This window comes from Gopherus flavomarginatus, chromosome 6 (genome assembly GCF_025201925.1).
Source record: "Gopherus flavomarginatus isolate rGopFla2 chromosome 6, rGopFla2.mat.asm, whole genome shotgun sequence".
Taxonomy (NCBI): domain Eukaryota; kingdom Metazoa; phylum Chordata; order Testudines; family Testudinidae; genus Gopherus; species Gopherus flavomarginatus.
The window spans coordinates 32,504,701-32,525,851 of record NC_066622.1 but is presented as its reverse complement, the minus strand read 5'-3'; the positions used below and the strand labels follow the sequence as shown (position 1 = coordinate 32,525,851).

Genomic DNA, 21,151 nt, shown 5'->3' with positions numbered 1-21,151 from the left:
TCAGAATCTTCTTCAGAAGGGGGATTCTGGATCCTAACTAGCTCTAGTTAATTTCCCTTGGGAAGCTCCATCCAGGCAGGGAACTCCTGGATATGCTTTTTAGCTGGTGCTGGACACACTGCAGGACGTACAGACCTGTTGCCCCATCTAGCCTAGCATCTTATCTCTGACACTGGCCAGCACTAGCTGCTTCCCAGGAAGATGCAAGGAACCCTTCATTTAGAGGATAACCTGCCCTCAGGGACAATGACCACCTGACCCCCATTAGTAGAGGTGAGTTTATCCTCTGAAGCAGATTGGGCTCAATAGATGTTACTGTAATTAGTGGAATTAGTCTCTGGTGCCACAAGTACTCCTGGTTCTTTTTGCTGATACAGACTAACAGGGCTACCACTCTGAAACCTGTACTGCTATTAATGCATGTATTATCATGGGTCCTGATCTTGGCTGGGGCTCCTAGGTATTATCTTAATACTAATCATGCACACACCATAATGGGGCTCCGATCTCTATCTGAGCCCAACTAATGTACACACCCTAGTTGGGCCCTGATCTTGTTTTTGGCCCTACATGCTACCGTGGTACTAACTAGTAGCTATAAGCCCATGCTGTTGTACCTGTGGCATTTTTCCTTAGTGTTCTCCTTCCTTTAGCATCTCTGTGGCTAGTGAGAGTAGCTTTCTTTTGTGGCATTGTGTGCGTGAGCAAAGCTTAGCGTGGCCTGAGTAACGGTGCCACCCTATATCAGTAACATGGGCACTGTGCCCAGTTCTGTAGGGCTTGGAATCAGATTATTTCACTACCTGTGGCTGGCAGGCTTTCCCCAGTATGCCTGTCTACTAGTTCACTGAACATTGCAGCAGCAGACATGCTAATGCAGCACAAAGTGGCATGTATTTGTGAACAGGGAATAGAGAGCAGCAGCAGTAAAGCCATGTAGGAAGGTAGTATTTTGGGAGCCCTTGGTTTCTATCCACTGTGGGGTAGCGAGCAATGTTGCTGTTTGTACATGTTCTCCAAAGTTTACGTACGGAGCTGCCCCCTGGCCGGATGCACAACCCCGTTTGTCTCCCCATCTTCTCTGATCAGCTGCCACACTTCAACTGCCACAGAACCTTTGGGTTCCAGCATCCCATCCAGTTCTCCCACAGCCAAGGGATGATTGAACCTGGTGATATGCTAAGCAAAAAACACTCTCAGCCAGGCTTGGAGCTGCTTTGCTGTGTTCTGACTCAACAGACGTTCTAGGTTTCACAGCGGCAGTCCTGGAAGGCTTGTCTTCAGGGCCAGTGTAACAACTAGGCAGTGGCCGAGGGCGCCAAGATTTGGGGGTGGCAAAAAGTGGTGCCCCAAAAATTTTTTTGACACTATTGCTGGAAAACGAATGAATAAAGAAAAGAGAAACGTTGTTGAACTTGCATTTTAACTTGTTCTTCTCTCGTACGTTACAGCTATAGCCTTCGCCAGCTCTGCGTTGCAGGCGCAAGCGTACTGCTTCACTACCGTACAAAGTGGCAATTATGTTGTTTTTCTCGTCATGTGCAGCCATTCCCCGTTCTGACAGGCTGTTTATAATGCTAAGTTTACTAGTTTTCGGAGGTTGTCGACTGAGGCTAACTATTGTTGTTGAGTTCTTTCAGATCTAAGACTCTGGCAACTGCTGCTGCATCATTTCGCTAATACTTTGTGCCAATTGTGTGTGTATTTGAGTGTGTATGTTTATCAGGTGCCAATATGCGTGTGTAGGTTGTTGAAATTTGTCATGTTGATTTTGTTGGTTATATGACGGAATATCCGCCATTCTAATTTTATAAATGTTATGAATAACAATTGGATATTCTAAAGGTAGAATAAAATACAGTAATTTTGATATGAAGGAAGGAAGTATACATGACTAAAAAGGGTGTATTTCCAATTACAATCAACATTGCTTAATTTTAAGGGAAAGTCATCTTGATCTTTTAATCAATGTTTACATCAAACAGTTGATGAAATTCAAATAGTGACTCATAGTAAGTGACATGTATTCTCTATCCTTTACTTTTAATAATGAACAACAAAAAGAACTGATAGGAATAAAATTTCATTTTTTTCATTTTCAGTTGATGCAGCTGGGGGGGGCGGGAGGGGGAGCAAGGTGGAAGTTTCACCTAATATCCTTGCACTGGCCCTGCTTGTCTTGGTGTGTCAGTGGTTAGTGAAGCATATGTGCTGGGGCTGTGTGAGTGGGGTTGCGGTGGGGGTAGTTTTGAAGAACTGTGGTAGCTGAACCAAGTAATCCAGCATCTGTACAGTCTCACTCATACAACCAGTGAAAATTGTTGATGCAGCAGAGCTGTAGAGTAAGGATGGTGATCTCAGAAGTAACTCGAACAACAGTCTAGGACTCCTGCCATGGCATAGATACGTGCCTTATTGTAGCTGTGCATCTGTGATGAAGTGGGAATGTTCTTAATGTTTTCTGAATACTGTGTGGATGCCCAAGTTTCCCCTATGTATTTCTTAAGTATCTAGGTGGTGGGATAAGGGTGTGTGATTGTTGCAGAGCCCTAGAGAGCCAGTGTGATGCCATCTGCACAGAGAATGGCCAACACTCTGTCTCCTGGCAACTGATGGCCTGGGCCCCTCCCCTGCAAGGTGCCAACTGAAGGTGTTGGAGAACAAAGAAAACAGGTGGCCTCCTTGCCCAGGGAAAAAGACAAAAGCCAGAGAAGGGGCTGGAGGGAGTTTCAATTTGGAGCTGGCTGGGTAGAGGGGGGAGGCCCAGAACCTGGGTCTTGGCTCCCCACCCCACAAGATGGACATGACTGAGGGGTCCTGTTTTCTGTACCTACAAGCTCTGTTTTAGACTGTGTTCCTGTCGTCTAATAAACCTTCTGTTTTGTTGGCTGGCTGAGAGTCATGGTGAATTGCAGGAAGCGGGGGGTGCAGGGCCCTGTCTCCACAGCATCACAAGGGGACACTCGTTAAAATCTGGATGGTACCACATGGCAAAGCCCATCATGGCTCACTCAACCTGGTGCCATGCTGAACAAAAAGAGCCCTTAACCCTGCTTGTAGCTGTTTCCACTGTTTCACACACATTATACAGCTATCATAGTCTTCAGAGAGTCGGGGGAGGTTTTGCCTTACTCTGCAGTCCAGGGCATCTCTCACAGGCAGGTTTAAGCTAGTGTCAAGGGTGGAGTCTCTGTACCTTGAAGTCTTTAAATCATGATTTGAGAATTTCAGTAACTCAGCCAGAAGTTATGGGTCTACCACAGGAGTGGGTGGGGGAGGTTCTGTGGCCTGCACTGTGCCCGAGGTCAGACTAGATAGTCAGGTTTCCCTTCTGGCCTTACTGTGAGAGTGACATTCCTGGAATCTGATTATATGGCTAATGTGTACACCATAATGGGGGCCTGGCTTGTAATATACCAATCTAATAAGTGAGCCTCTGCCTCAAAAACTGAACTCCCTCATACAAGAGAATAAGCCCAGTTTAATTAAAGGTTCACACCTGTGCAGACAGAAACTCCAAGCCAATAGACTCTCCTGCAGAAACACAGTGTCTCTGTTACACAGAAATGTCAGAAGTTCACCATTGTCTCATTAAACATGGCACCCAGTTAGCAAAGAACCCAGGAAAATAACAGTCCATTTCAATACAAACTGTTGCCCAGACAGCAGCTTGGTAATGGATCCTTAGGGTGAAATTCACCTTGTGCTTCAGGCTAGGGAAAAAGCCTGGACACCATAATGCACCAGGGCTGCACTGAGGGCTCAATGGATAGGGCCTAGCGCTAGGGAATCCTAGCTGATTGGTGTCCCCAGGTCGGCATAGCAGGGTGGGGAGACCAGGCTGGATAGAGCAAGGTCAGGTGTTGGCAGTGTGAATTTTATTAGTCTCCTCACATTGTCACCGGTCTGTTTTGGCTTTAGTGTTAGACAGCATCCGACAGGGTCTTCTCCTCCCCATATTGTGCTGGGTTCTGTCTGTGCATGATCCCATTCTGGGTTACCTCATGGATTGGTTAGGAATTCCCCCTCTAACCATGACCTGAGGAAGACGGTTTGATTGTTGTGGAGAGATCTGCTGCCTGGAAGGAAGCAAAGCTGCATCCACTCACCAGCCCACCTCCAAGATTACATTTGGTGCTGTCCTTTCAAGCATCTGCTTCTGGCTGATGTCAAAGATGGAACTACATGGACTGTGGGCCTGAGCCAGGGCAGCAGGGAGGGAGAGATACCGGGCTGGACGGGTCCATGGGTCTGCCCCACTGCAGCAGCTCTTCTCTCACAGTTTATCAGCCCTCCTTAGCTTTGGACTTCCAGGGAGTAGCCAGGGTCACTGTATCCCCCGGTCCTGCCCCTGGGCCAGCCAGTGCAGAATGGGGGTCTGTGTTGGCAAGGAGGGAGTCAGCATGTCTGGGCAAGTGGATTCGTGGTCCTTGAGCATTTGATTCCAGTACTTCACCTCCTCCTTCAGGGCCTCGATCTCCTTCTTCAGGGCTGTGTTATTCTGCTCCAGCTGCTCGTGTTGCTGGGGTGAAGGGAGCAAAGAAAGAAAGGGTTAGACTAAAATTCAGGCCACCTTGCAGAATGGATCTCTAGGGGGCCAGGTTCAGTAGGGCGAGGGAGTAGAGTCTAATGGGTTAGAGGTGGGGGCGTCCTGGGAGTCAGGACTCCTGGGTTCTGTTCTCATTCTTACTACTTGATTATTAGTAAGATTAAGATTTTGTCACTGTTATTTTTAGTACCAGTCAGGGACAGGTCACGGGCAATAAACAAAAATTCACACAAGCCTGTGATCTGTCCCTGACTGGTACTAAAAACAACTGTGATAAAATAGGGCTGATGGGGGGAGGTCTGAAGCCCAAGCGGCCTGGGGAAGAGAGCCTGACCCCTGCTGCAGAAGGGTGGAGGGGTCCAGCATGCACCACTGCCGTGGCTTGGAGTGCAGGGGGCCGCCCGTGGCAGCTGGGAGCTCCAGGGACCCCCTACCACAGCTGAGAGCTCTGGGATCAGAGCTCTGGGTCCCCATGCAGCTCAGAGCTCCAGGGCCCCTGCTGGCTGACAGCTCCAGCCCATCCCCTCAGGGCTGAAGTGGAAAATGTCACAGAGGTCTCTGAAAGTCATGGAATCCGTGACCTCTCTGGCCTAATCTCCTTAATGGTTAGGAAGATCAGCTCTATTATTTTTAGCCATTTCTGTGCAGAACACCAGTGCCCCCTAGTGGTGGATGTGGTGGCAGGCACAGTCACAGAATAGCAAACAGCAACAATGGCTATGCTGCTGACTCCAAACAGAGGGGCACAGGCTCTGCTGGTGCTTTCACATCAATGCCCATACAGCAGGACGTGGGTGCTGGGTTAATATACTGGTCACTGCCTCTCATGAGACAAATTCTGCCCCTAGTTACCCCCACATCTGCTTTTATAGGGACATGTAGAGGGACATGAATTGAGCCCTAGGAATTGTAGATAATCCATGGCCAATAACATAATCATGCTGGTGCAAAGTTAGAGCCCTGATTTCCCCTGCCCTCCACCTGCTATTGGTTGTGCTGGATCTAGGACACCTGGCTGAACAGTTCTGATTCTATTCAGCAGGGGACGCTGCTGTGCCTGCACATTCATCACAGTATGCCCCGCGGCTGCGTTAGCATTGCCTTCAGCACTTCCACTCTTTTGCCTAGCCTTTAAATCCAGAGTCTTCCCCTCGCATGGATGGTGCTTGAGGATTTTTAGGCACCTTGATCACATTGAAGGTGAGGTGTGGGGGTTGATGAGGGGACAAAAAGGCCCTGGGATGAAGAATAATAAGGAAAATGTTCTAGTGCCATTCTGTACATCAGTGGTGCAGCCTCTTCTGGAATACTAGATAGCAGAGGAAGGTGGGCCTAGTGGTCAGAGTCAGTCGGGAGACCCAGGTTCAATTCTCTGCACTGCCACAGATTTCCTCTATGGCCTTAGGCAAGTCCCTTAGTCTCTATGTGCTTCACTTTCCCCATCTATGCAATGAGGGTAATAGCACTGCCCTGCCTCACCAGACCGTGGAGAATAAAAATGCACTAAGGCCAGTGTGATGCTCAGTGACTAGGGTAATCAGGTGCAGACAGGTATCTGAGCTAGATTCTGTGTGTACTGCTGGTCACTCCATCTCCAAAAGGGTATCGCAGAATAAGCAGGGGGGTCAGAGGCCTGGAAACACTCTCTGAAAAAACTGGGATGGGTTTCAAGGAGACAAAGGAGGGGGGAAATGATTGAAGTCTCTAAAATACTGAATGGCCTAGAGAAGGGAGATCAGAGCTTCTGTTCTCCTTGTCTCATACCATGAGAACAAGGGGCCGTTCAAAGAAATTGAAAGAGGGGAAATTCACAACTAATCAAAGGAGAATCTCACTCATACAACATAGCATTTAGCCCGCGGAACTCTCTGCCACAGCAAGGCACTGGTGCCAAGAGATTAGCAAGGCTCAGAAAAAGTAGTGTGGAGGCAGATATGGAGAACAGGAATAGCTGGAGTTAATGTTGGTAAAAATTGTGGAAGGGCTATTAAACTTTGGGCTTCTGCAAAGCTCTGACTAGTAGAGACCAGGATGAGGCCTAGCGTGGGGGCCGGAGTAGTGCATATCTGCTTTTATGGGAATCTTACACCTTCCTCTGACGCATCAGCTGATGGGCACTGTCAGAGACAGGCTACTGGGCCAGCCTGGCACATCCTATGTTCCTGCTCTGTGCAAGGTCTCCTGTCTCTCACTGGCTCCCTACCAGAGTCCAGACCACTGAGCGCTTTTGCTATCACTTTCCCTGTGATAGATCAGCTGGGCATAGCCTTATGTCCTTGCTAGACACAGCGTCTTCCCAACCAACTGCATGCAAAGGGAATGGTTTGGAAGGCCCTCTGTGTACCTTGCTATGGAGATGTAATAGAGAACGGAGGGCTAGACATTCTGCAGCTCACAAATGCAATGGAACAGACTAATGAGAGACAGTGGGAGTCTAATGGGTATGCATGGTCTGGGAGTCAGGTCACCTGGGTTCATAGACTTTAAGGCCACAAGGGACCATCATGATTTAGTCTGACCTCCTGCATAGCACAAACCAGAGCAGCTTATTCCTAACTTGATCCCAGCTCTGCCACTGACCTGCTGGGTGAGCCTGGGTAAGTCCTTTCCCCACTTTACGCCTCTTTCCCCTCCCACCCTTTGTCTATCTAAACTGTCAGCTCTTCAGGGCAAAGACCGTCTCTCACTGGGTGTCTGTGCAGCACCTGGCACAAGGGGGGTTACAGTCTATGGATGCTGCCGTAATACAGATAATGTACGGAATGAGCATACAGTGACGTAAGGACTAACACGCAGGACTGAGAGCCAGGATTCCTGGATTTTAGCCCATCTCTGGAAGAGGATGGGGAGGTCTAATGGGTTAGAGCAGGGAGAGGGCTCAGAATCACTTCCATGAAGGTGGCAGTTGAGCCCAGGGGGCATGAGTCCCAGTGTTCCTCTGGCTCTAGCTACTAAAGCGCATTCACCTCCCAGAGCAGAGAACAGAACCCAGGAGCCCTGACTCAGGGGGAGGGATAGCTCAGTGGTTTGACCATTGGCCTGCTAAACCCAGGGTTATGAGTTCACTCCTTGAGGGGGCCATTTGGGGAACTGGGGTAAAAATCTGGGGATTGTTCCTGCTTTGAGCAGGGGGTTGGACTATATGACCACCTGAGGTCCCTTCCAACCCTGATATTCTATGACTCCCAGTCTCCTGCTGTGATCATGGGCCTGCACTGACTACACAGTAGGCACCATGCCAGCAAACTGAGAGGGGCCCAGGGGCCACACTTAATGCATGTGGCTATTTTTGGTTCACAAAACCCCAACTTTCTGGTGCTGCAAGAAACCATCTTGCAGAGCCCCAGCTCCTCGTCCTGCCTCCCAACCTTGGCTCCGGACAGCTGGGATGGCACCTCACCCTATCATCCCATGCTTGGGTCTTAAAGAGCCAGTGTTTGCTTTGGGGCTAGAAAGAGAGACCTTCCCTCCTCCAAGGCTGTGGTTCCAGCATGTCTCACTAAGGAATCCCACCTCAGGGCCTTGCCACTTGTGCTGATGGAGAATCCCTGCTCACCAGTAGAAGTATAGGCCTTAGGACACATGTAGTTATGCAGTTTTGATCACCTCCACCAGAGGGCAGTGGTCCCCACACCTGTGACCTCCTTGACTCCCACCATCAGTTCTTGTTAAGTTGCTAACAGGGGAGCCTTCCCCTTGTGGGGTCCCGCATCAGCACCCCTATATTTCATCCTGTCTTGTCACTCTTAGCCCCCCTCCACTGACCTGATGGAGCTCGTCCGCCTTCTCTGTGTGCTTCTGTCGGCTCCTCTGAGCAGCTGCACGATTCTTTTGACGCCTTTTCAGCTTCTTTTCTTCCAAAGAATTCTGGGAGACAAATCAACCAGTGAGGCATGAGATGAGTTGGCTGGGCTTCAGCTGAGGGGGCTCCCCAGCACAGAGGGCACTAGCTGATCCCCAACCCATCCCCTTAGCAGTGAAGCCGAGGGCTGGGTGGGTCCTTAGGGCTGACCCCCCCTTCACCCCTCCTAGCAGTGGGGTGAAATGAAGCCAATCAGCAGGAAGAGTAAGAGGAGAAGGGAGGATGTTTGCCCTGCTGCTACCCATACTGTGCCTGTGCTGGGGCTGGAAACAGAGGGCTTTGCACTCCAGGGTTGTGGGATCCCGTGGGTTAGAACAGGAGACTATGTCAGGGCTCCTTGGTTCAGGGAGGGGAGTATAGTCTAGTGGTTAGAGCTATGGAGGGCAATCAGGACTTTTGGGAGTCTCTTCTCTTCTCTTTATCATCCCAAGTGAACCCAAGCCAACAACAAAGCACTGGGGTTCTGAGGCAATAGAAAACACAGGACTATGGGTATTGGCACTGGCTGTTTTGAACCTACACCAGTCATGGCTCAATGGTGAATCTGATCAGGACTGACCCTGTCCCCCTATGCCTTATGGCAGCCATGGGCACACTCCTTCATGCACACAAGGGCTGTGGCTTTTGAAAGCCCCCAGGGGATTTAGGAGCACAAGCCCAGTGACTGTCTGTGGGTTGGGGCTCCTAGGTGTCCTAGGCACTGTGGAGAGTCCCACCCAGGCTGGCAGTCAGTCTCCCAGCAGGTCTCAGAGCCCTACTGTGATTCCAACTCCTGAGGGGAATCTGGAGTCAATGCTGGGCATGAAAGGATTATTCTAGGGTGACGGACAAGAGGGGCCCAGGGGCCACACTTAATGCATGTGGCTATTTTTGGTTCACAAAACCCCAACTTTCTGGTGCTGCAAGAAACCATCTTGCAGAGCCCCAGCTGACCCTCTGCCTGTCTCCCCACATCTTTTCACACACACAATCCGGCACAGACACAGTCTTTGTCATATACACAGTCACACAATCTCCCTTTCACACAGGCAGACACACACACACAAACTCTTACACACACACAAAATATCTATCAAATGTTCAGACACACACAATCTCTCTCTGTGACACACAAAAACACCACACTCCTACCCATACAGTTGTCTGTCACACAAACACTTTCTCTCACACACTCTTGCACATATGCACAGTTCTCTCTCTCTCTCTCTCTCTCTCTCTCTCACACACACACACACACACACATCAAACACACACATACTATTTTCTTTCACACATACAGGTCTCTGTCTCACACTGTTGTCTCTCTCACACACACACTGACACACAATTCTCTGTCTCACACACTCAAACACACATACAGGTCTCATACACACACACAGAGATCTCTGTCTCATACACACACAGTCACACAACACGCAGTTCTCTATCACACACACTGTCACACATACATATACATACAGGTCTCTGTCACACACACAAGCACAGTTCTTTCTGTCACACTTTCTCACATATGCTCTTGCACACATGCACAGTTCTCTCTCTCTCTCTCACACACACACACACACTCAAACCTAGGCATTGTCACACACAGTTTTCTGCCACACACACACAAGCACACAGGTCTTTGTCTCACACCGGTCTCTCTGTCTCTCTCACAAACAATTCTGTCACTCAAACATACAGATCTCACTCACACACACAGTTCTTTCTGTCACACACACAAATCTGAAACAGATCTCTCTGTCTCTCTTACACACACACACAGTCACACAACACAGCTCTGTGTCTCTCACACACAGTGTCACACATACACACATATATATACAAGTCTCTGTCACACACACAAAAGCACAGTTCTTTCTGTCACACACTTTCTCACACACATGCAGTTCTCTCACACATGCAGTCATACAAACAGTTCTCTCTCTCACACACACACAAGTCTCTCTCTCTCACACACACGCTTCTCTCTCTTACACATATTGTCCCACATACACAATCACACACACAGAGAGTTCTCTGCCACACACATGCTGTCACACACACACAGCATTCTCTGTGTCTCATATACACAATGTCACACAGACACAGAGTTCTGTCACACTCACACAGTTCTCTCTGTCACACACTCACACAATCTCTCTCTCATACAGCTCTCTCTGTACTTACCGCTCCTACCATTAGTATATTCCCATCCTGCGAGTCCTCAGAGAGGCAGCTAGTGCTGCTCTGGGACAGAGGGTTAGTCCCAAACTGCTCCATGCTATAGACATGCATGGGATCAGCTCTTGAAGTGACAGACCGCCAAGGAAAAGTGTGTACTCTGGCCGAGGAGCACTTAGCAGCTTGGGACCATCCCGACAGAAGCTGTGCTTTGCTGGCCTGGCCAAGCTCTCCCTCACAGGCTGCCAGTCATCTCCTAAGAACTCAGTGCATTCGTGACTTTATAAACACAGCTCAGTTTCGATTTATCCTAAACCAGCCCTTTGCTCAGAAAAGTCTGGCTCAGCTGGAAGACACGTGTTTGGAATTTCCTGCTTTGTGGGCAAGCCCAAGAACTTCCTCCCATCTAGCTGGAGACAGAGCATGCTGTGTCCCCTGGCCAGTTCCCTAGGTGCTTTCACTTTTCTGCAGGGAGTTGGTTCCTTATTCCTGCCCCTGTCCCCAGGTCTGTTCAGAACTTCCTCACCACCCTGCTGGCCTGGGAGCCAGTCCCAGGTCTCAGGGCCACGCTAGGGGAGAAGCAGGGAGGGTTCATATCCTGTGGTAAGGAAGGCAGGGTGAAATCCCAGCACAGACCAGGTGGCTTGGAGTTTTCACATGCGTTTATCCAGTCGAGATAGATACTACACTGCACCCTGCTAGAGAGAGAGAGAAAGAGAGTGTGTGTGTGTGTGCATGCATGCAAGAAAACTCGCCCTGCCTTGTCCACACTAGAATTTTCCCACAGGAGAGCATAGGCCTGCTAAAATCCCCGCCTTTTTCCCTAAAGAAGACAAGTCCTCGAGCTTTAAATATCCTTCTGGGGCATATCCTCAGATGGAAGGATCTGCACTGATTTGCACTAAGCCCAAGGCTTATGTGGGATTTGCACCAGCAAGGATCTGTCCCATGGCAGACACTTTCCCTTCAAGATATATTGTTACTATTTAGCAGTAAAAAGTGACAGTGAGGTCTAGTTGATTAAACACAGGTCTGGGAGGCAGGACGCCTGGGTTCCTTTGCTGGTTCTGGTGTATGTGGTGGGGGGAGGGACAGTTCAGTGGTTAGAACAGTGGGCATAGGCAGCTGGTATAATAGGCCAGGGAGGCTAAGCATGGGCTGTGGTGGGCCTGCCTCTGCTCAACAGCAAGTGCTGGGCAGGGGGGCCTTGCAGAGGAGAGGGGTGGAAGCAAGGAGGGATATGGTGAGGGTTGGGGAGGTCCACATGGGGGGAGGAGAGGAGGGATGTGGAGAGTGCAAGCAGCAGGGGCTTCAGGGAAAGGGGGTGTGTGGATGAGAGGAGGGACGCAGGGAGCGGCTGGTGGTGGGGGCCAAATGGAGGAGGAATGTGGTGGGGGGATGAGCAGGAAGGGGGAGGTGGTGGGGCAGAGCTGGCGTGGAGTATGGGGGTGGTCATGGGTGGAAGAGGCAGGGCAAGGAGCTAGCCTCCCCCAGGGGAAGTTTCACCCACCACTCATGGCAGCGGGGACTGGGAATCAGAACTCCCTGGCAACCCTAGACAGCGGCCAGCACTCCACGAAGGAGTCCAAGATTTCAGCAGATGCTGCCCAGAGGAACTCTGTCCAGAGAAGTGAGGCAACAAGAGAATGGAAATAGGTCTTCTGCAATATTTTTGCGGACCATTTTGTGTTAAATCTATGACTGATTGTTCTCTACTCCATGGGGGTGGGTTACAGCCCCTACAGGAACTACAAACAGCGGGGGGTGATTAAGGTGAATCACTGAGGGCAGGCCTACACTTAAAACACTGCAGCTGCACTGCCATAACGCTTCAGTGAAGACGTTACTTAGGCTGAGAGGAGGGATTCTACCATCAGCGTAGGAAATCCACCTCCCCAAGAGGCAGTAGCTATGCTGATGGGAGAATTCTCCTGTTGACTTAGCCTGTCTACACCAGAGGTTAGGTCGGTTGAACTGTGTAGCTCAGGGTTGTGGATTTTTCATACCCGGGAGTGACGTAGTTATACCCACCTGGTTTCCAGGTATAGACCTGGCCTAATGATAAACAACTCAAGAAAGGTATGACCCCCTGGAGGAGTTTCCATATACTGGATCAGTCTGGGCTTTCCAGAGACTGGGATACAAAGAAAAGGGCTTTTGGTATGAAAGGACAACCTTGAACTGACACTAGGCCTTCTTTCTGATCCAGCGATTGGCCAGGACCTTATGTCCCAGGGCCCTCAACCCCAGAGGAGGGGTTGGAAAGACTGGCCTATTAGGGCCCCGTGAGACTGATGGGTGATTTCTGGTGTGTTCAGGGTGTGTTTAAATCTATCGGTTTTATATGTTTTCTCTGTAACGCTTTTACCTTAAGAATAAATGTACCTGCTTAGAAGGAGCTATGTGGTTATTTGTAACTGCTGGCAATAGACTGCTCATAACCCTCAGAGAGAGAGCAAAGCTCAAGGACTAGGCTTTCAGCAGACTGGCTTGCAGGGGATATCACAGTGTGAGGCAGGGACCAGTGCAGCTGTAAAAAGAAATGGTCAGAAGGGAGAGAGAGATGCGGGTCTCTACCCAACAGAGGCGATAGCTGGGAGCCGGAAAACTTAAGTGGGTGATTTTGAGAAACCATGGAGAGGGAATACAGATCCAGTTACCCTGCGACTGTGACAGGCCCTACAGTCAAGCTCCTTCTCCTGGGTTGTAGAGGGGGATCTTGGCCAGTGCCAGGAAGAGAAGAAGCTGTTGTGAGTGGGATCCTGAGAGGACGCAGAAAGGCAGGGCTTCTTGGGCACAGAGCCCATTGGAGGGGCAGACTTGGGGATTTCAAAGCAAGGTAACTACCAGCTGTTGTTAGTTTCTACTGCATTCAGGGAAACAGGACGTTGTATGCATTCTTTGTGAATAGATGAGATTACACCTAGGAATAGACCTACCTCATCTCACTGATTTCTCCTACTAATGGACACAGCCCTGCAAGACCCCAGGTAGTGGCTAATTGCTTGGGCCAGAGGGGCAATGCTACACTCAAGATTGTGAAGTACTCAGATACCATGGTAATAGGGGGCATCTAATTACCTAAGATAGGTATTGCCCAGGGTAAACATTAACCCTTGGCTCTAGGGTGAGAGGTAATAGGAGTGGCACTCACACTGCAACTGACTATAACCAGCCAATACTGGAGGAGAGTTAAACACCTGTGGGTTTATGAGCTTATTTTACATGCCACTTTCAAGCTGTTCCTATCTGCCCACAGGCACCTAACTTTTGTTAATATCCTTATCAGATTTTTATTGGTATTTCCAGTAAAGGGATGCAGTAGGCCCTTATCACTACCAGGAAATTGAGGCAGATTTAGTTAATCATTAATTGGCACCAGCAGTGTCTAGGGAGCTCTTCTCCCTCTCAGGGCCAACTCCAGCTTTTGTGCAATCCCAAGTAGCGAAGCAGAAAAAAAAATGAAAGAAAGGAAAAAAAAGCTCAAAGACGAAGAGAGGGACTGAGGGACCCGCCGCCGAATTCCACTGAAGACCCAGATGTGCCGCCCCTTTCCACTGGCCGCCCCAAGCACCTGTTTCCTTCACTGGTGCCTGTAGCCGGCCCTGCTCCCTCTACGCCTTATCTCTGGTAATCTCAGCCACAAATTCAACTGCCATCTCTGTGTGGACGGCTCTCACAGATACTGCTCTGCTCAGGAGCGGCGCCAGGGTTTCTGACGCCCTAGGCGGACAGCCATTTAGCCGCTCCCCTGCGGGTCCGGTGGACCTACCGCAGTCATGCCGACGGACGGTCCGCTGCTGGAAAGGCTCCGGTGGAGCTGCTGCAGTGATGCCGGCGGGTGGTCCGCTGGTCTAAAGGCTCCGGTGGACCTGCCGCAAGCATGACTGTGGTAGGTCCACCGGACCCGCATGCTGCCCCCACCCCGGCAAAATAGCACCCCCCAAAAATTCTGGCGCCCTAGGCCATTGCCTAGGTCACCTAAATGGTAGCACCGGCCCTGGCTCTGCTCCAGACCTGGTCCTTCTGTCCAAACTGAAATCTTGCCCTGTCTCTCTGACATCTCTTCGTTGATGTCTAGCTGCCAGCTCAACTGCAACATGACTAAAACAGAGCTCTTAATCTTCCTCCCCCAGCCCTCCCCGCTACCATCTTTCTTGAGCACTGTCGACAATACCACCAGCCTGCCTGTCATGTAGTTCTGTAACTTGGGCATCATCTTCAGCTTGGACTACTTTCTAAGGCCTCATATCCAGTCTATGGCTAAATCTTGCAGACTCTTTCTGCAAAACATCTCTTAAATACAGCCTTTCTAAACCTCTCATCCAGGCTCTCATCCCATGTCTTCCATCTCTCTCTCTCTCATCTTGCCCCACTCAGATACATTCAGAATACTGCAGCTGCAAAGATCATTTTTCTAGCCTAGCCCATCACATTGGTCAAGTCTCTCCTCTCTTTGCATCCCTTCATTGGCCTCCTGTTCTCTATTTTATCAAACGTAAGCTGGTTGCCTTCACTTTGAAACCCTTCCTGACCTAACTCCACTTTACCTATCATCTCTCATTCAGTAGTACTGAAAGGTTGACTCCCACCTCTGATTGGCCCAGGATGCAGCCTCCATCACCCACGTTAAATTTTTAACTAAGCACTTTCATACTTTCTCCAGTGCTGCCCCTCAGGGTTGGGAGGAACTCCTGGTGAACACCCTCAGAGCTACCTCATTATCTGTCATGCTCCTGTACCAGATATGGACTGTCTCAGCCCCTGCTTATACACACCAGATGTGTTCATCATAAGATCCTTGAATCCTCTGCCAAGTATATCTAAGGGTATGTCTACAGAACGAAATTAATTTGAACTTATTCTATTCAAATTTTTGGAAGCGATTTTATACATTCGGTGTTGTGTGTGCCAACTAAAGTGCGTGAATTCAGCAGAGTGCAACCACAGTACCAAGGCTAGAATCGAATGACAGAGCGGTGCACTGTGGGAAACTATCCCACAGTTCCCGCAGTCCCTGCCGCCCATTGGAATTCTGGGTTAAACTCCCAGTGTATGATGGGGCAAAAACATTCTCGTGGGTGTTTCTGGGTGTGTGCTGTCACTTGCTCCTCCGTCTGTGAAAGCTATGGCAGATGCCATACTGCCAGCAGATGGTGCAGTATGGTGCACTGCCTGTCTCCTGGTACTATGAATCGACCTCGCATGTCCTCTTGTCTTTCTATCTACTCTTTTATCTAACCATTTCCCGCCTTTTTTCGGCTACCATGAAACGAGCAGCACAGCTTCCGCTGAAAACTCTGCTCTCTCACTCTTGCGTTGCTGGCTAATTTTTCCATGTTGTCGGCCCTGGGCTCCTGTGAAAGCTATAGAAGGCAACAATTCCCCCCCGTTTTTCGGCCATCGTGAACTGAGCCTCACAGCTTCTGCCGCAAACTCTGCTCTCACTTCCATCGCAAACTCTGCTCTCCCACTCTTGAAACTCTAGCGAGCTTCCCACCTCTGTGAAAGCTACAGAAGACAACCATTTACTGCCTTTTATTGGCCATTTTGAACAGAACAGCTCTCCTACTTTTCGCACCCTTTTTCCAGGATTACCTGTACCGGCACCATAGCGCGGCAAGCATGGAGCCCACTCAGATCTCTGCTGCAGTTTTGACCATTGTAAATACCTTGTGCATTATCCAGCAGTATGTCCAGTACCTGCAAAACTAGGCGAGGAAGCGATGACAGTGCGATTACTATACTGATGAGGACATGGACACAGACTTTCCTAGAGCAACGGCATGTGGCAATTGGGAGATCATGGTGGCACTGGGCCAGGTTCATACTGTAGAATGCCAATTCTGGGCCCGGGAAACAAGCACAGACTGGCGGGACGGCATAGTGTTGCAGGTCTGGGATGATTCCCAGTGGCTGCAAAACTTTCGTATGCATAGGCCACTTTCATGGAACTTTGTGACGTGCTGTCACCTGCCCTGAAGTGCAAAATAAGAGCAGCCCTCACAATTGAGAAGCGAGTGGCCATAGCACTGTGGAAGTTTGCAACGCCCGACAGCTACCAGTCAGTCGGGAATCATTTTGGAGTGGGCAAATCTACTGTGGGGGCTGCGGTGCTGCAAGTAGCCAACGAAATCATTGACTGGTTGCTATCAAGTTTAGTGACTTTGGGAAATGTGCAGACCATTGTGGATGGCTTTAATGCGCTGGGGTTCCCTAACTGCGGCAGGGCGATAGACGGAATGCATATCCCTATCTTGACCCTGGCACACCGGGGAGGCCAGTACGTAAATCACAAGGGGTACTTTTCTATGGTGCTGCAAGCACTGGTGGATCACAAGGGACATTTCACTGACATCAACGTGGGATGGCTGGGAAGGGTGTGTGATGCTCGCATCTTCAGGAACTCTGATCTGCTTGAACAGCTGCAGGAAGGGACTTACTTCCCAGAGCAGAAAATTACTGTTGGGGATGTTGAAATGCCTATAGTTATCCTTGGGGACCAAGTCTACCCCTTAATGCCACAGCTCATGAAGCCGTACACAGGCACCCTGGACAGTAGTAAAGAACAGTTCAACTATAAGCTGAGCAAGTGCAGAATGGTGGTAGAAAATGCTTTTGGATGTTTGAAAGCGCGCTGGTGCAGTTTACTGACTCGGTTAGATCTCAGCACAACCAATATTCCAATTGTAATTGCTGCTTGTTGCGTGTTCCACAATATCTGTGAGAGTAAGGGGGAGATGTTTATGGCGGGGTGGGAAGTTGCAGCAACTTGCCTGGTGGCCAATTTCACACAGCCAGACAACAGGGCAATTAGAAGAGCACAGCAGAGTGTGCTGCGCATCAGAGAAGCTTTGAAAGCTGGTTTCATGACTGGCCAGGGTACAGTGTGACAGTTGTGTTTGTTGCTCTTGAAGTTACCCACCCCCTATATATATGAAAGGAAATAAAGTCAAAATTGTTTTAAAACTGTTCTTTGTTATTTGTTGCACAACACACTGAGAGAAACCAGAAGGTAGACCGGGGGTGGGAGGTGGGGGGTGGGGAATTGGATTAGGAGAGTGGAGGAGGAGGGAAGGACAAATCCAGAAACCAAATCAAAAGTTCACATACGCCAGCTTTCTGCTGCTTGGTCGATCCTCTGGGGTTGAGTGTGTGGGTCCCTGTAGCCTCCCTCCTCGTGTTCTTGGGCGTCTGGGTGAGGAGGCTATGGAACTTGGGGAGGAGGGAGTTTGATTATACAGGGGCTGCAGCAGCAGTCTGTGGTCTTGCTGCCTTTCCCACATTAGATCCACCATACAGTGGGGCATGTCAGTTTGCTCCCCCATGAGCTTGACCATAGAGTCCTGCCTGCTCTCATCGCACGTGTCCCTCCTCTCTTTGTATTTCTGTAATGCTTTACAGGATTCTGCAATTGTTTGCCTCCATGCATTCAGCTGAGCCCTATCAGTGTGGGAGGACTGCATGAGCTCAGCGAACATGTCGTCCCGAGTTCATTTTTTCGACCTTCTAATCTGGACCAGCCTCTGGGACGGAGCAGATAGGGGCTGCGTTGAAACATTTGAACCTGTAGGAGGAGAAAAAGGGAGGGTAGTATTTTAAAAGATACATTTCAGAGAACAAATACATTTCACTTCTCAGTGAAACGGGCAATTCATAGTACACAGCACATGTTCTTTCTGTGCAAGTTAGCATTTTACCTCTTATACTGAAGTGCTTGCCACTTTGTTGTGTGCAAGCCATCATACACGTCCGGGCAACAGAATTCAGCTTGCAGGCAGCCTAGGGGCACGTGGGGTTCTGCTTCTTCTACATTCATTTCAATGCTTTCAAACTGCTGGGCCCCCTTTCCCGTAGCAAGCAAAGCCTGGTGGGTTTGCCATATAAAAGGAGGGCCTGTGGGCTCTCTGGGATGACCGCTTCATACAACACACCTTCCCACCCATCTACACACCCACTGCGTGGCTCTGATGAGGCTCTGAGCAGGGATGAGCTCTTTAAAATAACGCGAACAGCTCAGCGCAGCTGGGTTTCCCCCCTGCCCCCCACCGCATGTCTCCGATCAGGCTCTCACTCATCAGAAGTATCTTCTCCAGGGTCATGGTCCGGGAGCCCGCCTTGGGAATGGGGGGAGGCTATTGGCTCCAGCATTAAGAATAATTCCTGGCTAGGGGGGAAAACGGATTCCCCACTTGCCGCCTGTGCACTGTCCTCCTCCTCCTCCTCCTCCTCCTCCTCTTCGTCCTCCAATGACTCTTCCTCCTCGCTCCATGCAACTCCCTCCTTGCAGGTGTCCACAGACAGTGGTGGGGTAGTGGTGGCATCACCCCCCATAATTGCATGCAGCTCACGGTAGAAGTGGAATGTAAGGGGCTGTGACCCAGAGTTCCTGTTTGCCTCCCTGGCTTTTTGGTACACTTGCCTGAGTTCCTTGATTTTTGTATGACACTGCTCTGTGTCCCTGGAGTAGCCTCTTTTCATCATGGCCCTGGAGATTTCAGCGTACGTATTTGTGTTCTTTTTTTGGAATGTAGTTCTGCCATAACAGATTCGTCTCCCCAACATGCAATGAGATCCAGTACCTCCCATTCGGACCACGCTGGAGCTCATCTGCAAATCCAGGACTGCATGATCTCTTGTGATGGTGGACTCTGCATGGTCACCTGTGATGGTGGACTGTGCTGATGGTCACCTGTGCTGATGATGACCAAACAGGAAATGAAATTCAAAAGTTCCCGGGGCTTTTCCTGCCAACCTGGCTAGTGCATTGGAGTTGAGAGTGTTGTCCAGAGTGGTCACAAGGGTGTATTCTGGGATAGCTCCCGAAGGCCAATAATGTCGAATTGCGTCCACAATATCTTTAACCTGGGATTGTGATATCGATTTAAGCACTACTTCACTTGCCGAGGTAGAGTACAGAAATCAGATTAAAGAGCCCTTTAAATTGAAAAAAACGGTTTGGTCATGTGGACAGAATCTTTTTTTTTTTTTTCCGAATTAACTCAGGTAATTCCGAAATAACAAACTAGTGTAGACCAGGCCTAGGTTTTAGCTTTAAATATGATATTTTACATTCAGTGCCACCTAGTGGAAGAACTAAAGTTCCACTTTCCTACACTTACAATATTTACACTATCACATTGTCTTTGAAATTCAGTATGTATCAGTTTGTTAAGCGTCTCTCAATCATACTGGGTTTCTAATTACACAACCTGAATATATAATAACTTGGTCTTCTGGCTGTCCATTAGCTGCAACAACTGGCTGTGGCTAGTTTGGAATCCTTGAGTCTTCTTCTTCTTCTGCATCTGCCATCTGTAGAGTTTGCTCTGTTGATTGTTCATTCTGAGGAACAAACTGTAGATGTTGATGGTTTCTGTTGCATCCTCCACTGTCTGGCTAGATTACATATGCTCTGGACACTGAATTTTTTTTCTTTACAACACCTGGAGTTGTCCTTCCATTTTCTCCATCCAATTTGACATGAACATGGTCACCAGGTTATAGACGGGGCAGTTCTCTAAATGAGTGACATCTGTTGTAAAAGTGTTCATAAGTGCTTTAAGCATTTGCATCCAATTTGGCCACTCTCTTCATGTCTGGTCACTTTGGAGATAGGTTCTTTTCCAAAGTTGGAACAATAGTTCTGAATTGTCTTCCCATCAGGAATTGTGCTGGACTATATCCAGTAGCTGCTTTTGGTGTTGATCTGTAACTCAGAAGACGGAGGACTAGATCTTCCTGCTGTAGGATTTTCTTGGCTGTCTGTACAACTGTCATAGCCTCTCCATATACTTGTGAGTAATGTGGGCTGCTCGTAATATGATCAAAATCATATTTCGATTGGAATTATTTAAATTCTGCTGCAGTGAATTGTGATTCATTCTTCATCCCTAGTTGCTCTGGAACAGTGAAATGAGCAAAAGTGTACTTCAGTTTCTCGATAACACTGAGGGTACGTCTACACTACAGGATAAATTCGAATTAGCTTAAACCGATTTTATAAAACAGATATTATAAAGTCGATTGTGCGCGTCCACACTAGGCACATTAATTCGGTGGTGTGCGTCCGTGCTCCGAGGCTAGCGTCGATTTCTGGACCGGTGCACTGTGGGTAGCTACTGTAAAATAATGAGGCCAATAACGTCGATTTGTGTCCACACTAACCCTAAATCGATATAGTAATATCGATTTTAGCGTTACTCCTCTCGTTTTGTAGTAGTACAGAAATCGATTTAAAGAACCCTTTAAATCGATATAAAGAGCAGTGTAGTGTGGACGGGTGCAGCGTTAAATCGATTTAATGCTGTTAAAATCGGTTTAACAGTGTAGTGTGGACCAGGCCTGTGACATGTTATGTCTTTCAACTATATTATTTCTATGTACCTGGAAAAATAGTCCACCATGGCCAGGAAATAATTAATTATAAATTTGCATAAATCTGCAGCTTGTCTCTTCCATGGTCTCTCTGGTAGGGATGCTTGTACACTGTATGGTTGAGGATTGTTCTTAAGTTGATTTGTACTGGATCTCCTTTCAAATGTCCAATATCATCAAGTCCTCCATCAAGTTCTTCC

The 21,151-nt window shown here is 48.9% G+C and overlaps 1 protein-coding gene across 1 annotated transcript; it reads right to left on the bottom strand.

Annotated features, from left to right (window-relative positions):
- Positions 1-3,461: 3,461 nt before the first annotated feature.
- BATF2 (basic leucine zipper ATF-like transcription factor 2) lies at positions 3,462-10,853 on the bottom strand. The gene is made up of 3 exons (XM_050960695.1): positions 10,581-10,853; positions 8,315-8,416; positions 3,462-4,522 (listed from the first exon to the last, which is right to left on the bottom strand). The coding sequence occupies exons 1-3, from the start codon at positions 10,686-10,688 to the stop codon at positions 4,328-4,330; spliced, it is 405 nt and encodes a 134-aa protein (XP_050816652.1). The 5' UTR covers positions 10,689-10,853; the 3' UTR covers positions 3,462-4,327.
- Positions 10,854-21,151: the final 10,298 nt, after the last annotated feature.